Source organism: Haliotis cracherodii, unplaced genomic scaffold, assembly GCF_022045235.1.
Source record: "Haliotis cracherodii isolate W230 unplaced genomic scaffold, xgHalCrac1.p SCAF_4, whole genome shotgun sequence".
NCBI classification, from domain to species: Eukaryota; Metazoa; Mollusca; class Gastropoda; order Lepetellida; family Haliotidae; genus Haliotis; species Haliotis cracherodii.
The window spans coordinates 71,597,337-71,615,754 of record NW_027266297.1 but is presented as its reverse complement, the minus strand read 5'-3'; the positions used below and the strand labels follow the sequence as shown (position 1 = coordinate 71,615,754).

At 41.1% G+C, this 18,418-nt stretch overlaps 1 protein-coding gene across 4 annotated transcripts in view; it reads right to left on the bottom strand.

Moving 5' to 3' along the window:
• Positions 1-6,658: 6,658 nt before the first annotated feature.
• Positions 6,659-18,418, bottom strand: part of LOC139480324 (neuronal calcium sensor 2-like) — a 237,514-nt gene continuing 225,754 nt past the window's right edge. For all 4 annotated transcript variants that reach the window (XM_071263379.1, XM_071263378.1, XM_071263380.1 and 1 more), the window contains one exon: positions 6,659-13,981. In XM_071263379.1, coding sequence (XP_071119480.1) covers positions 13,784-13,981 — 198 coding nt within the window. In that variant the 3' untranslated portion in view covers positions 6,659-13,783. The remainder of the gene's footprint in view (positions 13,982-18,418) is intronic.

The following is an 18,418-nucleotide window of genomic DNA, read 5'->3' as shown; positions in this document are numbered from 1 at the left end:
CAAATCATTGTCTACCCTGTGTGCAACATCTCTGGGATGACAGGACTAGAACCAACCGGTAACCCTATCTCAGTTGGACCAGTCTTTGGTTGACATTTGGAACAACACCCCCAGGCTGTTTTCAGTCATCGGTTGTCTTCAATGCACCGCCGCCGCCGCCTCGTCCGTATCAAAGCAAATGTTGTTCACACCCGATATTGACATTGTTCAGTGAGTCGTTTCACCACTCCTCTTTCAGGGCGTGTCTCTCTGTCTCCTGTTACCAGGTATGGGTGTTGTCAATGAATTTATAATGATAAAACATTGACCATAACAATGACAAATATCATGTTGTTATTATCAATAACATAACATTTACACCACTTTGTCTGAAGCGGGGCGGTCGGGTAGCCTAGTGGTTAAAGCGTTCGCTCGTCACGCCGAAGACCCGGGTTCGATTCCCGACATAGGTACAGGTGTCCCCCTGGCGTGATATTGCTGGAATATTGCTAAAAGCGGCGTAAAACCATAGTCACTCAATCAATCAATCAATTAATCAATTATCTGAAGAACGGTAACTTCTTTCCGTTAGTTTAATTGTGATATTTACCCTACCGTTTTACTGTCCTTTGTTGACAGGAATATCGAAATTATTATCTTGTTCTCATCGCGATATGGCTGCAATATTGCCGATGCGATGTAAAATTTAACTCACTCACTCACTCTTTCCGTTAGTACATATAGTTTTGATGTATTTATGCCATGACATTGATTTCTTACTTTCTTCTCGTCGCTCTATGTTTGACACGCTCCAACTCACTCGTCTTCACGTGACCTATGACGTAACTTACACAATAGCATCTGCAATTAAGATAATATCATCATAAAAATGGAGAAACAAAACATACGGACTTAAAGCGCGTCCCTTACGGACTCCGCGTGGACATTGAAGCATTCAGAAAATGAGTTATCAAATCTTACACAAGATTTGACTGATTTTTAAACTGATTGAACACACATTATCGTTTTTGGTGATACACTTCAATGTATGGATCCGAGGTATTGGGGTTGTATCTAAATGATACAATGGAAACTGTACATATGTTGGCGTGTAAGTGCTTATCCATTATCTAGTTATGCATACTAAAGATGTAGTAGTTACAGGCTGAATTCAATGCCTGACTCCCGTTATCCAAATGTTACAGGCATTTAATAAAGGCAAACACAACTGGGTTTGGAAATGTAAATATGTCCTGTTTAGCTTTGGTTTCGGATGTATATGAGAAACAGTAGTATATTCACCATCCAAAATCGTTCTTATCTGAATTCATGTCACGCCTAAGCGATACCTGAACAGGATTGGCATAGCATGCTCCAAAACGGTACCAACACATCATCATATTTATTGTTTAAAGTTACTTTTGAAAGAGAGCTGACCTCAATATCTGTCAAGAAATTCAAAGTGACCTTAGCACAATTTCGATGTTTTTCACATAGTGCCTGTTGAAACCGGTAGTTATGTTTATATACCACAAAGTGGTTGATTATGTAAATGTTGCAATTCTAAGGGTTAATGTCATAAATATTCTCTCTTGTCAACTCTGTTTTATTAATATGTTGTATGTATTCTACACGTCATGTAATCGAATGAAACACAGGCCGTTGGCCTACATTTACCGAAATAAAGAGAATTTATGACTTTTCCAAATTTTCTGTTGATCTGCAGTTACCAGCGCATGTTTTTAAAGTATTTAGTTGAGTTTGTTCACATAGAAGAGTCGTGTACTTTCCTACCGCTCAAAGATAACTGGTTGGTTTGTTTGTTAAATTTGTTGTTTAAGGCAGCAATATTCCAGCTATATGACGGCGGTCTGTAAATAAATCGAGTCTGGACCTGACAATCCAGTGGTTAAACTTATGAGCATCAATCCAAGCACTTGGGATCAGTGACATGCATCAACCAAGTCAGCAAGCATGATCACCCGATCCCGATAGTCGCCTCTTACGACAAGCATAGTCACCTTTTACGGCAAGCATGGTTTGCAGAAGGCCTATTCTACCCTGGATCTCAAAGATTACTGGCTTGCACGTTGTCTACGGTCCAAGTGCATGTTAAACTGGCACTTAGAAATTGATATTGTTGTGACAGTTGTTTGTTTATTTGGGAACGAGTAGCTAAGCATCATGATCTGGGCCCAGCTGGACGACCTAACCTCTGACTATTGTAAACCCGTAACGGCAGTTGTACCGGGGCTAGCTTGGTAAAGTTGGGGGTTGATAACATGTTTTCGGGACTTTTGAAAACTTAAGTCGTTATCCTATTTTTGTTATTTTGGATAACCAGTTCTTGCTAGGTTTAAGTAGATAGGGGTCACGTGAATGAACTGTCTGGTTGACCAGAGAGCTCCTGAGTGTGTCATGTATTCCGTCTGGTAGTAGGATATAGGACGACCAGAGAGCTCCCGGGTGTGTCATGTATTCCTTCTGGTTGTAGGATATAGGACGACCAGAGAGCTCCTGAGTGTGTCATGTATTCCTTCTGGTTGTAGGATATAGGGTGACCAGAGAGCTCTTGAGTGTGTCATGTATTCCTTCTGGTTGTAGGATATAGGGTGACCAGAGAGCTCTTGAGTGTGTCATGTATTCCTTCTGGTTGTAGGATATAGGGTGACCAGAGAGCTCCTGAGTGTGTCATGTATTCCTTCTGGTTGTAGGATATAGGGTGACCAGAGAGCTCTTGAGTGTGTCATGTATTCCTTCTAGTTGTAGGATATAGGGTGACGAGAGAGCTCCTGAGTGTGTCATGTATTCCTTCTGGTTGTAGGATATAGGTTGACCAGAGAGCTCTTGAGTGTGTCATGTATTCCTTCTGGTTGTAGGATATAGGGTGACGAGAGAGCTCCCGGGTGTGTCATGTATTCCTTCTGGTTGTAGGATATAGGGCGACCAGAGAGCTCCTGAGTGTGTCATGTATTCCTTCTGGTTGTAGGATATAGGGTGACGAGAGAGCTCTTGAGTGTGTCATGTATTCCTTCTGGTTGTAGGATATAGGGTGACCAGAGAGCTCCTGAGTGTGTCATGTATTCCTTCTGGTTGTAGGATATAGGGCGACCAGAGAGCTCCTGAGTGTGTCATGTATTCCTTCTGGTTGTTAGGGTGACCAGAGAGCTCTTGAGTGTGTCATGTATTCCTTCTGGTTGTAGGATATAGGGTGACCAGAGAGCTCCTGAGTGTGTCATGTATTCCTTCTGGTTGTAGGATATAGGGTGACCAGAGAGCTCCTGAGTGTGTCATGTATTCCTTCTGGTTGTAGGATATAGGGTGACGCGAGAGCTCCCGGGTGTGTCATGTATTCCTTCTGGTTGTAGGATATAGGGTGACCAGAGAGCTCCTGAGTGTGTCATGTATTCCTTCTGGTTGTAGGATATAGGGTGACGCGAGAGCTCCCTGGTGTGTCATGTATTCCTTCTGGTTGTAGGATATAGGGTGACGAGAGAGCTCCTGAGTGTGTCATGTATTCCTTCTGGTTGTAGGATATAGGGTGACGCGAGAGCTCCCGGGTGTGTCATGTATTCCTTCTGGTTGTAGGATATAGGGTGACCAGAGAGCTCCTGAGTGTGTCATGTATTCCTTCTGGTTGTAGGATATAGGTAGACCAGAGAGCTCCTGAGTGTGTCATGTATTCCTTCTGGTTGTAGGATATAGGGTGACGCGAGAGCTCCCGGGTGTGTCATGTATTCCTTCTGGTTGTAGGATATAGGGTGACGAGAGAGCTCCTGAGTGTGTCATGTATTCCTTCTGGTTGTAGGATATAGGGTGACGCGAGAGCTCCCGGGTGTGTCATGTATTCCTTCTGGTTGTAGGATATAGGGTGACGAGAGAGCTCCTGAGTGTGTCATGTATTCCTTCTGGTTGTAGGATATAGGGTGACCAGAGAGCTCCTGAGTGTGTCATGTATTCCTTCTGGTTGTAGGATATAGGTAGACCAGAGAGCCCCCGAGTGTGTCATGTATTCTGGATGTAGGATATAGGGTGACCAGAGAGCTCCTGAGTGTGTCATGTATTCCTTCTGGTAGTAGGATATAGGACGACCAGAGAGCTCCTGAGTGTGTCATGTATTCTTTCTGGTTGTAGGATATAGGTTGACCAGAGAGCTCCTGAGTGTGTCATGTATTCCTTCTGGTTGTAGGATATAGGGTGACGAGAGAGCTCCTGAGTGTGTCATGTATTCTTCTGGTTGTAGGATATAGGACGACCAGAGAGCTCTTGAGTGTGTCATGTATTCCTTCTGGTTGTAGGATATAGGGTGACCAGAGAGCTCTTGAGTGTGTCATGTATTCCTTCTGGTTGTAGGATATAGGGTGACCAGAGAGCTCCCGGGTGTGTCATGTATTCCTTCTGGTTGTAGGATATAGGGTGACCAGAGAGCTCCTGAGTGTGTCATGTATTCCTTCTGGTAGTAGGATATAGGACGACCAGAGAGCTCCTGAGTTTGTCATGTATTCTTTCTGGTTGTAGGATATAGGTTGACCAGAGAGCTCCTGAGTGTGTCATGTATTCCTTCTGGTTGTAGGATATAGGGTGACGAGAGAGCTCCTGAGTGTGTCATGTATTCTTCTGGTTGTAGGATATAGGACGACCAGAGAGCTCTTGAGTGTGTCATGTATTCCTTCTGGTTGTAGGATATAGGGTGACCAGAGAGCTCCTGAGTGTGTCATGTATTCCTTCTGGTTGTAGGATATAGGGTGACCAGAGAGCTCCTGAGTGTGTCATGTATTCTTCTGGTTGTAGGATATAGGACGACCAGAGAGCTCTTGAGTGTGTCATGTATTCCTTCTGGTTGTAGGATATAGGGTGACGAGAGAGCTCCTGAGTGTGTCATGTATTCCTTCTAGTTGTAGGATATAGGGTGACCAGAGAGCTCCTGAGTGTGTCATGTATTCCTTCTGGTTGTAGGATATAGGGTGACGAGAGAGCTCCTGAGTGTGTCATGTATTCCTTCTGGTTGTAGGATATAGGTGGACCAGAGAGCTCCTGAGTGTGTCATGTATTCCTTCTGGTTGTAGGATATAGGGTGACCAGAGAGCTCCTGAGTGTGTCATGTATTCCTTCTGGTTGTAGGATATAGGGTGACCAGAGAGCTCTTGAGTGTGTCATGTATTCCTCCTGGTTGTAGGATATAGGTAGACCAGAGAGCTCCTGAGTGTGTCATGTATTCCTTCTGGTTGTAGGATATAGGGTGACCAGAGAGCTCTTGAGTGTGTCATGTATTCCTTCTGGTTGTAGGATATAGGACGACCAGAGAGCTCCTGAGTGTGTCATGTATTCCTTCTGGTTGTAGGATATAGGGTGACCAGAGAGCTCCCGGGTGTGTCATGTATTCCTTCTGGTTGTAGGATATAGGTAGACCAGAGAGCTCCTGAGTGTGTCATGTATTCCTTCTGGTTGTAGGATATAGGGTGACCAGAGAGCTCTTGAGTGTGTCATGTATTCCTTCTGGTTGTAGGATATAGGGTGACCAGAGAGCTCCTGAGTGTGTCATGTATTCCTTCTGGTAGTAGGATATAGGACGACCAGAGAGCTCCTGAGTGTGTCATGTATTCCATCTGGTTGTAGGATATAGGGTGACCAGAGAGCTCCTGAGTGTGTCATGTATTCCTTCTGGTTGTAGGATATAGGGTGACCAGAGAGCTCTTGAGTGTGTCATGTATTCCTTCTGGTTGTAGGATATAGGGTGACCAGAGAGCTCCTGAGTGTCTGTCACATAATTCTTCTGGGTCTAGGTCACGGTGACCCAGATGTGTAAATTCACAAAGCCTAGTTGTTTTTCATAGCTGCAAGAATTGAACAAGTTATGACCACTGGTGTCCATGTGCAGTCTCAATGAAGCAGTGTCTACGAAACACGGCTTCACCCCACTAGCAACAGTCTACGAACTGCATCACTTTGGATTTCAAAAGTTTTACACCTCATGTCACTGCTTCTGGCTGAACTTTCTCAATGTCCTTGTCACACTAAGGCTGTCATGTTAATTGTTGTTGGTGGTATGTGCTTCATCAGAAGGTTGCAAGGAAAATGTTAAACCTGCAACAGATCGAGAAGTCCTCCACCAATCCCCACCATCTCACAAGGCAAGGATAAACTAAACACAATTTACTTCTGTTGTCTGGTTTCCTCTATGACCCCATGTGGATCGAGCCTTGAAACTGACATCTGCAGTAGCCTCTATCTTCAAGTACAGGACGCCTTTCAAAAGGACCCCACCACTTCACCGGTATCTACTGCAGATGCAGATTATATATGATCTGCCAAACCCTGTGCTTGTGCTCACTGGTTTCATCACAATGTTAAGATTCTAACAATGGCTTTCCTTTGTGTTCTTTTTCAAGGATCCATTCCTATACTTACCAGAACTAATTTTCACTGCTATTTTGCCTGTTCCACCCAACTGAATCTGTTTCAGCTGGTCATCTAGATTGGTTATTCTCTGGCATTGATGTTGTATATTCCTCCCTTGTGCTATAACATTGTGATGCAACTGAAATAATGTTCCAACTGAACTCACTCACATGCCCTGTGCATGACTGTGCCTAGAGATCTAGCAGCATCTGTACAAGGTATATCTGGACCACTGACAGCTTCAGACAAAAACACAAATTCTTCACATTATTGTTATAGTGATTTATTCATCGAATGTTTATTGCAGTTGATATCCTCTGACAAGTGCACCCTTGATTTGATGATGCCCAAACAAGGTAACAAGGATTTCCCAAAACAGCAAAGTCCTGACTTATCTGGCGGCATGGCGGTAAGGGGAGTAGTGTCATTGATGGCCAGCATGGTTCTGTTAAAACAAATTGTACCCAGGTCATTCTACAATTCATGCTCCACTCACCAGGTTGTGTACACCCACCACCTAAGATTCACCATCTACACTCAAGGCCAACCATCTACACCCAAGGCCCATCATCTACACCCAAGGCCCATCATCTACACCCAAGGCACTCTATCGTCCTCCATTGTCACCATCAACACCTAAGTATTATCAACCACACACAAGGCCCACCGTCCACACGGTCCACCCTCAATGCAAATTGACTCAGGCCACCAAAATGGCCCATTTTCCCCCAATCTCAGTATCCCAATTATCTTCCACATGTTGGCCCTGGCCCCTCATCAAGACTGTCTTCAAGAAATTGGTCCATGCCCCCCTTCCCCCGCCAGGCTGCTACTTGAGTTTGTGGACATCAAGACTGTCGTCAAGAACTTGGTCCTGGCCCCTTATCAAGACTGTCTACAAGAACTTGGTCCTGGCCCCCCCTTCCCCCGCCAGGCTGCCAGGTGAGTGTGTGGGACAGTATGTGGTACAGGACACTAGCTACAGGTACTGCTAATTGTACAAGGCAAGTCAGTCATAGCCAAACAGTTCAAGTCTGCTCCAGCAAACTGGTGAGAAGGGATGTCATCCAATGTCTGGTAACAGCCAAGCATGAATACATAGGAATTGTTCCCTTGAACCTGTGTTAACAAATGTCACACGCGTCAAATGCCACATGACAAAATGAGATCCCCCAGAAATTTGATGACATCCTTCTTGTACGTACTAATCATTCTTGGGTTGTGTTTTGAGTCAGAGCCCGACAAACACCAAACAGTCATTGTCAACCATGGCAACATTCCCCTGAAATTTCTTGTCCATAACGTTTACAATAAAACCTGATCCATAACTAGCAAGTTACACTTTTATAGAAAATAATTTTTGGCCAATATCTGATTGGATTTGAACATGGCATCTGACTCAACAGCCCTTCGCAAAATGTTTCTAGTAATACAACTACAAATATCATTGTAAGATAATCAACAAGCCAGTAGCAGGACGCCTACCCATCACCAAAATGTAAGGCTAAATGGATCCAAATATACAAGTAAACTATGAACATAGAAATATGCTATTGTATAACATGGTGTGGTGGGTACATTCATGGTGATGAAACACATGGCAACACAGATCATCAATATACAGGTTTGGATAGTATCATAACAAAACATAAACAGTTAAAATCAATGGAAAATTTAACATACATTTTCTTTTTAAAAAACTGTAAATACTCTATAAACTTACTAAACGTGAATATTGTCAACAATTTACATTTTCCCACAAGATGACATTGATTTTCATGTATACTATATTAATGACAATAATCAACTAAATACATAACTCATAACATGAGAACAGGAGACACCAGGTAGAGGCAGGTTTCATACTGAAGAATGTCAGACTACAAATAACTCACTAAAAAGATCAACCAAGTGGATAAAGTATAGGGCTGCACTATTTTTTCAATGGATGGTTTAAAGAGGATTAAGATTTGTTACAAATGCTAAATATTTCTTGAATTGGTTACTGGTACAATATTTGCAAACACATATCAATGTTTCAACAAATAATGCACAAAAGAATGTTTGACTCCGTAATATTGTTTTGCTAGTCTGACTGCTTCCTTCATGATGGCAGCCTATACTTGTACAACTGTGTTATAACATTGCAGGACCAGAAAGGGGATGCTGACATGCAATGCATAGTTCCAAATCTTGAAAACTACAACTGCACATTTACCCTTGGAGTGAAGAACTGCCTACTGGTATAGCCATGGAAGGGTTGACAGGTTGACTGTGAAATCTCACATCTCTGTAGGCACAACACACACTGACATGAAGATGGAATATAGATGTATACTGATGGGTATACACTTTCTTCACGTTGAGATCGTACAGTAGTGTCTGTTTGTTCTTTGTTAGGTGTGGCACATCTTATTGCTGGAAACAACGGTTAAGAATCTCTTTCCCAAAATAACTTTTGTTAGTATGAAGACTGTTAGTAAAATATTTTGAACATATACCATGTAGCTCAAAACATAAAATTGTCACTCGGACATAGTGAGTGAGTTTGGTTTTCCGTGGCTTTTAGCAATATTCCAGCAATATCATGGCAGCGAACACCAGTAAAGGGCTTCATACAATGTACACATGTAGGGAATTGAACCCTGGACTTCGGCGTTATGAGCAAACGCTTTAACCACTAGGCTACACCACCGCCCCTACTTAGTCATAGACTTCTTATGAGAAGGTAACACTCTGGACAGTTGACAGGACTTGGTATAAGGTTTCTTTCTTCTGAGACTTGTGCCTTAATATGTCTGCAAATCGTTGGTTTAATTCCTTGAGCATCATCACACCAGTACTCTGAGTCCTCTTAACATCTTAATAATGCAAATGATCCGCACAGAAGCTTCATTGCCCAATCAGTATGTTTCTTGTATGAACCAGGCTGTTAATCAGTGTAACGCCTGGCCAGCTCTGAATGGTTTCTGGGAATGAATATAGTGATGTCACCTAACAGGATGTTGTGTCTCGACAGTGAATACAACAAGGCATTCAGATAAAGATATACATTGGTGTGTATATAGGATGTCATCATGACTCATGATTCACCCTTCACGCCATCCAATTCCAAGTGTCTAAAAAAATGAATTACCAGTAGTATTTTACATGACAAAAAAAAAAAAAATCAAATGTATATTTTGTCATAAAGATTATTCAAAATAATACATTTCTATCACTTAATGTGAAGTGCCTAATGTGCTGTCACAAGAATATTAAAACACTGTTTCATAGAGCCTGAATAACAAAAAATATTTTCTATTTTCAAAATTTCAAACATACTCCCGGCCTCCATAAGGTGAATGATAAACAACCTCTCACCAAGTTGTGGTTCTGGTGTTCCATGGTAAGAAACCGATCTCTCCTACACATGATATAGTTTCCATCACATGATATAGAAGGGGTCACAAGTAACACAAACTTTGCCAGAGTCCACGTCTCGCTCAGTATCTTCTCCTGCAAGTTGCCACTGCTTCTCAGATTAAAAATTGAGTGAGACACTAAACCACATACACAAAACAATATCAATGATACTGGAAACGTTATCTTGAAAGCACAATACACAGTGCAAGGAAACCACTGGCAACTTCTGGTAGAAGATACTGTGACGACTTCCCCAGGGTATTACACATTTTCTCAACTGATCTCACCATGTTTCCCTGGTTTTTAACCTACAATGAGGTAACTCTTTTTCTTGACTGCAGTCAAAATGTGCGTTAATCGATATGTCATGAAAACTATATGATCATGCCATCCGTGAATGACAGTAATTCCATCCTTGCAATGGCGGTCTACTTGTGTAGCCCACATTTTCTAGGTGTACGTACACAATCATCTTGACAGACTGGGAATATGTTTTGTCCAATGTTGCATTTCTTTTTATGCTGAGCATAATGAAAAATATTATATTTGATAATTGGGTGAAAAATTCAAAGACACTAGATACACAAGCTCAAGTATCCTGATGTTCCTGACTAATGAAGACTTAACGTGAAGATTAATGGTTTTCATAAAGCAGATGTGATGATTGTATAGGATGTCATTGATTGCATCATTTAGAGATGTGTGCTAACACAGGGAGCCGATACAGCAATTAGCAGTAAAGTAGACAGACATTTCCTGCCTTTCACAGTCCACACAATTAGCTGGAACTATAAATGTCATCTTTGAACATGCTGATGTCCATGTTGGGCTTATAGAATCAGTTTTGCACACATAGCACTGACAATGTAAGTGTGCTGATGAATGATTCAGTTAAAGATTCACAAGGCTGTACACCAATGTCTGACTGCATTGTGCGAGAACATGTCAAACCTACTTTACCTACATCAGCTAGGGAGGGGGGACATTGTTTTTTACATGACTCAGGTAAGCAAACCACTCACACACTCAACTGAAAGCAAGAAACAATGAAACACTCACTTGGATCGTTGGCACAGAGGAACTGCCAACAAGTATTACTGTAACTTCATTCTACAGAATCATGGAGGCATGTTTTCTCAAGAAATATATTTATCGCTCAATTTTGAAAATATATTGGATAACTGGTATTATTTAACTCGTTTCTGCAGTGCATGTTGTGTTTTACAAATGACACATCGCAGAGGCAAATTATAAACACTGAATTACACCTTAAATGCTTGTTTTTTCATGTAAGATTACTCACCCAAACTACTGACATTGTTTATATTTCTTTATTTTAGGTTTCTGAGGCCAAAAGAAGTCAACAGGTGGGAGAGTAAACATAAACTAGCTTAAAAAAATGATGTAGTCTTCATAAAATGTCCACCACTATTCTGCCTTTTACATCCAATGGAATCTGTTTCGTGACATAATTGAGACTGATTATTCCCTGGAAGGATGTGCTATATTCCTGCTAACAAGGCTGTTGTGTGCAGTGATAACAGCAGACAAGACATACCAGACCATTACACAAGCTCAGTATCTAACAAGGTAGAGGCCCCAGCAGTACGTAACACACCAGGGAGGGGAGTCACGCCGGCTCTATGTTCCTCCACAGCTCATGAAGCAGGCTGACTTGCAGCTCTGAAGCACTCATAAAATCTATGACCTCTGAAGCATTCGTAAAAGAACCAGAACGATTCAGAGTAGAATGTCAGACGATTTGGTTTCAAATAGAGCATTTATGGCCTTTCATGTCAACCGACGTGGACATTGTTTTATCGTATCAGTCATATTCTATTTTGATGATTTGTTTTGCAATTTTGAATTCTACAATTAATTCTGCAATCTGTTTCTCATGCATATGTGCTATTCCTACGTTGTTGATTTGAAAGTGTCGTGTTTACCTTCATGTCAGTGTTGTGTTGCCACACCGGTCAGTACAATCGTCAACAGCCATGTGAGACTTCCACAAACTCCACTACAGAGAGTACAAATAACAGTGATATATATATTTATATATATATATATATATATTCAGATATTCAACTGAAATGTGGTAACGGTTTGACAAAGTGTCAAGATGGCATCAATCATTCAAAAGTGGAATCCAGTAGCGCCCCTCCAAGTAGGCTCCTCACCCTCTAAAAGCGTCCTCTATGACATGATACACAGAACACAGAATATAGAATTTCATCTTCAGAACACAGAATATAGAATTTCATTTCCAGAACACAGAATATAGAATTTCATCTCCAGGACACACAATATGCCATTTTATCTCCAGAACACAGAATATGCCATTTCAACTCCAGAACACAGAATATGCTTCCGTACCTTTCCTCGCCATAACATAGAATATGCCGTTCTGTTTCTTGAATGCAGAATACGGCATTCTATCTTCCAGACACAGAATGTGCAGCTCTGTGACCACAAACCATCCTTCTCCTGACGGTTAGTTGACATAGGTATACAAACCATCCTTCTCCTGGCGGTTAGTTGACATAGGTATACAAACTGGGAACAAACATCAGCGCTTGGGCTGGAAACAAAAAGCTTCTAAAAGATGAATGATGTGGTATCTCCTCCGGAAAGGACACAAATTGAATGACATGGCCTAGTACATGTAAACCAGGAACCTGTCTAGGTGGGGAAAGACAACACACAACCAGTTAAATGTCTTCATGCAAACTGCAAGATCAGATTTTGGTATTTCCTATAGGACCTTTTCAGAAAAAGAAAAACTTCACACTGGCTTCTGGAGGAATTGATGTGTAGGGAAACATTCTTTTTTCTATTCTTTTCTATTCATAGCAACTTGCCATGTGGGGATAGCCCTTGTATCAATGGCTCATATGTTTGCAAAGGCAGAAACATTAGTGTCACATATAAAGAATCGTCTTCTTGCATCTAAAAAAAATCTGATCTTCCAATGTTAATAATATGTCTTCAAAGGAAGAAATTACTAACAGCTATCCTGTTCTATCAGTTTATGCACAACAAAACCTGGTGGAGGTAACAACATAAAACTTGCTGTTTTGGGAATGTGTGGAGTGAAGTCTAAATGTTAAAGGAACTCTTTGAATGCCACTGTTAAAATATTGGTATATTTCAATCTTGTTTCAAGCATGGTGTTGCACTTTATTGGTAAACCACTCCATAGCTAATGCAGCTTTCTGATAAACTGTGACCAGAGAGCCCCTTTAAACCAACTGTCTTGCTAATAGCTGCTGCAAACTGGTTTAGTCCACCAGAAGCTGCTCTAGAGAATGTTCAGCTGCACCATGTACAGATACATACAGGTGTCTCCTCTTACTATAGAAGCACTGACAAGGACACATACAATATGCATGACACCATGCATACACTGCAGACAAACATGGGATGATTCCCCCACAGAGACAGGATCCTGCTCTTACAAACAGTTGCCATGGTGACATGAAGTTGGTCCGTATTACATGAATTTGTTGTGGGCTCTTTCTCCAGGTAATCCATCAGCATTAGATCAGACTGACCTTTGTAACAAAAACATGCTCTCTCTATATATATACATACAGAGAAAAAAGGAAGGTGGACTGCTCCAAAATGATCGCCCTCAATTTCTCTCAAAACTGTTCATTGAATACAAACTGCATTGGCCGGATCACTGTTGATATTATTACATTCGAAAGTATTTTTTTGTAGAACATATCCCAATAATATTTTCTGGTGTCATTGGTAAGCTAATCACTGTATTGACTGAGTTGAATTTGCTTCTTTATATTCTTGAAAAGTGATGACATCAATTCCACAGAATCACTTCCTGTGAATGATCTTGACCTTGACCTTTGTCTCACCGACTGATCTTTCTCTGTGCACAGAGTTATCTCCCTTGCATAAATCCGGTACATATATCTTTTGATTTGAAAATGCATGTTAAGGCCCATGTTCCTGGTGAGGCATGTGGAATGAGAGTGTGGTATTACTCCTTTGAGGCTTCTGCATCTGCCGTCAGCATCTGGTACAACATCGTGTCCTCCATACAACCTTTAATAAACTCCTCCTTTGTCAATACGCCATCTTTGTTCACGTCCATTGTGTCAAATATTTTTTCTGTCCGTACTGTCGGCGAGTCCGTGACATCGTCTGACAGATGGCTCCCCAGCATGCTGTAGATGGCCTGAAACAAGAATGGAGTAGTTTAAGACACTTCAGGACACTTCAGAACATTTCAGGACATTTAAGGATTATTTAGGACATTTCAGAACATTTCAGGACATTTCAAGACAATTCAGGATACTTCAGGACATTCAGGCCATTACAGGCCATTTCAGGACTATTCAGGACATTTCAGGACAATACAGGACAATACAGGACACTTCAGGACATTTCAGGACACTTCAGGACATTTAAGAACAATTCTGTAAAATTCAGTAGGAACAGGACAGGTTCTAAATTGCAAACATACAAACCAGGAAGTACTTCTACACTTCTACACCAACATTTATAGATACATAAGTAAGGCAACATAGGCAACAGTATAAATGGGTTCAGGCCCTGAAAATATGTGTTGTTTTGTTTAGACACATTTCTGTGGCCATCTCACCTTCACTTGACCTTCACTTGTATTGCTTACTAATGGCAGGAAAGGCTGTCACTGAGCTTGTCACAAATACCCAGTGTCATTGCAAGTTTACCAATATTTGTGCTGGTAATTTCTATACAGAGATACCAGTATGAATATATTTCCTCTCTGGCTTTGGTATTCTGATTGAGCACATTGATTGACTGTAGTTTTCTACATATTCAGAGTCTATTCACTCGTCTTATCATAACACCATTCCAAATTAATTCACTTGTAACTCCAACATTATGCACTGAGTGTGACTGAGGTCTCTCATGAAGTGCTTCTTGAATTGTGTGTGATGTACCAGCTGGGGTATATTGCAAGAGAAAATTGTGTCCATAAACACATGAATTCCTAAACATGTTGCACAGCGCTATTTCAAAATATGAGGTTTTCAGGTTAAGAATAGGTCCAAAGCAACCGAATAGATTGGGGGATGAGGCTTGTGAACTGGTCGAATGTGTGTCATCATACACCAACTGTGGGGATTGCTGTTCATAAACTCATCACTTGATTGCTTGGTCCAGACTTAATTATTTGCAGACCATCATCATTCACCCGGAATATTGCTGTGTGGCATTAAACAGCAAACAAAAACAAACAAATCATGATTCTTTCTCTATAATAAAATCGACAAAACCCTTTGCATATTCAAAAGAAATCTCTGCTAATAACAGAGTTGATTGCACGATTTCGACTATATGATTAGCACGTGTTTATGAATCATTATCAAACAGTGATGATACCAGGTGTTCGCGAAAAGGTGAATCTATCCTGCCCCACCAGTGGCACCATCACAAACACATGCAAAGGCAAGTCAATTGTTCAGTCTACAGTTCCTTAAAAACTGACCACACCCCATCCACAGTCATTCTCAGTAAGAGCTTGTGCAGAGCACTCATGCACCCTCAAATAAAACCATTTAAAAAATACACATGGGGCAATAATTGTTTTTTCCCATACTAAATTTTTTGTTTTTTTGTATTCTCTGCTAATTTGCTCGTCAATAATAAATGTTTCTCCTTGAATAATGTACTAACTCATGAAGTGAAATTATAAAACTGTGAGCTTTGTTGCAAGATTGTATCTTCCTATCAGGTCGAAAAAGCTTGAAATTCCTGATATTGCGTCAGTAACCTGGCAGTGTGTCAGCGCGATGGCGCAATACAACACCTTATCTCTCCACTCAGCCACACATGGCAAGTCGTTGAATTTGCACATGTGAGTGCACACATGGACAATATTTCTATCTTCGTCGGTGGTGGTGACACATGGTGCAGTGGCTGGTGAGAAAGATGACAGATAGTGTTAACATGATGCTGTCACCCAGTCAGACATGAGGGCCAATCGCTACATGGCCACAAACCTTAGCTGGTCTCAGTGGTGTCAAAGTTGGCTATTTTCAGATGCAGTTTGTTTATTTGTGTCATACATGCATTTTAAGGTAACAGATCTGGGACTGCACTGATCTTTTCACGGTTTTCATGAGATTAAGGTTTGCACTCATCATCTTGGAGACCCGTGAAGATCCAGAGTGGAATAGGTCTTCAGCAAACCCATTCTTGCCGTAAAAGGTGACTATGCTTGTCATAAGAGGCGACTAATGGGATCAGGTGGTCAGACTTGCTGACTTTGTTGATGCATGTCATCGCATGCCAATTGCATAGATCGATGCTCATGATGTCAATCACTGGATTGTCTGGTCCAGACTTGGTTATTTACAGACCGCCGTCATTGAACAGGAATATTGCTGAGTGCGGTGTTAAACAACAAACAAACAACCAGACAGATTGGCTTCTCAAGGTGGGGATTTACCAAGGATGTATATTCAGAGACTATAGAAGAAACAAGAAAAGCAAAGGTTTAAGACCAAGAGGAACACTGGACATAAGCACATCACCATGGATTTCCCTCTCAGCACATTACACTGGGTGCAGTTCTTTCTGGACTTGTGGGTAGAAAACCCTGACTAGATAATGTAAGGCTTGTTTGATCAGGGTGCCGTTGAACAAAACAGGACGGTGGGGTAGCCTTGTGGTTCAAGCATTCGCTCTCAGCCGAAGACCCAGGTTCGATTTCCCACGTGGATACAATGTGTGAAGCCCATATCTGGTGTCCCCTGCTGTGATATTGCTGGAATATTGCTAAAAGCGGCGTAAATCCATACTCTCAACAAAGTCATCTTAGCACAGACTTTCGACAGTCAGAGTGCTAAGATTGCTTTGTGGATCTGGGCTCTGAGCTTGAAGATCAATGATGACTTCTTTTAGCCTGATGCATTGATGTTAATTTGTGATCTCAGTGTAGCACCTAGAAGCAAGAATTCCCTACATTGAAGTGAGTGAGTGAGTGAGTGAGTGAGTGAGTGAGTGAGTGAGTGAGAGGGGGCGAAATGAGGTTTTATCACATCATTGTGAACAATATTACTGTTATTCCACACAGTAATGGTATTAATGTTGAAGGAAAGCTTGAATTGATGGAGGTCTGACCATTTACAAGATATGTTACCCATGACATTGGGACCACAGACCAAGGATTATAATTGTGATGACACTGTATACCAACAATCAGTAGATCCCCGCAGGACTAAGAGTACCTTGCAATACCTCAGCCCACTTACAGTGCAACGAATCCCCCAAACTGAATAATCCATGGTGTGTTGAAACAGTACGTCTCTTCTCCCAATAGATATTCAGTAGTAGTTTGGGCAACAAGCCAACTTTGTCCCAATGAACATCAAGATGAGCTTGTTAAAAGCTTAGGAAGAATGAGTTATGACAAACAATTTAATAAAGGATTTAATGACATAGAAGTTAATCTGTTTCAAGAAAATTACATTTATTTTCATGTGACTTTATTCAAACGAAATGTTTGGAATCCGGGAGAACCAAACCACACAGTCTAGTTACCAGGAGATGCATAAATAAAGTTTACAGTGAAATAAAAATACGTTAAATAAAAAACAAAAACAATGAAGAGATGTAATTGAAATTTTTGTTTTCTGAAAATTACATTTTTCCATTTGAAGTGACACCAAAGGCATTTTCTCTGAAATGGTTCCTGTGACTGTAAAGTGATTTCCTTTTTGAGAGGCTGAGGTTGGAAGCGTGTTTAAATATCAAAGCTTGTTGTCTCCCTATCTGTCATAAAGTAATCACTGATCTCATTTCTCAGGAGTAGGAAAGGTCATTCCTGTGACGATAATGGCTTGATTGTAGCAATTTCAAATATTACAAAAAACATCAATGGTCAGAAATATCTACTAAACATGTTGACTGCCAAAAGATCATATAAGACATACTAATGTTGCAACTATGAGTGTGGACAAGGGTGTTTGGTGTGGCCATGAGAATTACTGTACTTGGCCAAGCCACACCAATATCTGACCAATTACGGAGAGTTCCAATGTTCCTGACAGTGATATAGGTCTTGGCGCCTGATGCCCTGGTGCCAGGGTTGGCAGTGGAACCTCTCAGTATACAGCATAGTATAATTGGATAATATTGATCGCACACTGCCAAGAGATGAATGCATTACTTTTAGACCTTTCATAAACTTATCTTTTTTATGTGTGACAAAACTTGATATTTCGCCACCAACACATGTAATACTTATGACGTCAGTTGTCATGACGACATGGTGTACAAAACACCTTCTTGAAATGAATAACTACCAAATTTTCTGTTAGATTGGAACCGGAGGAACATAATTGGTGCAAAGAGAATTCCTTTACAAAGGAAGGATATAGCGATGCCCTGGGTTTAAGAGGTGGAAAATGTCAAGACTTGTACATGAGAAGACTTGTGCACCTCAGAGCAAAACTTGATACATTCTCGTCGAGTTCAATCTATAATTTTTTGCCAAAAGGGAACACATCTAGTTTCCATGAGCTCTGAACAGAAACATAAAGATGCCAAAATCCCTTTCCATTGAAATGTCGCCAGTCCTATAGAAGCTCTTCTATCTGCTCTCCTCCTTCATACAACATAC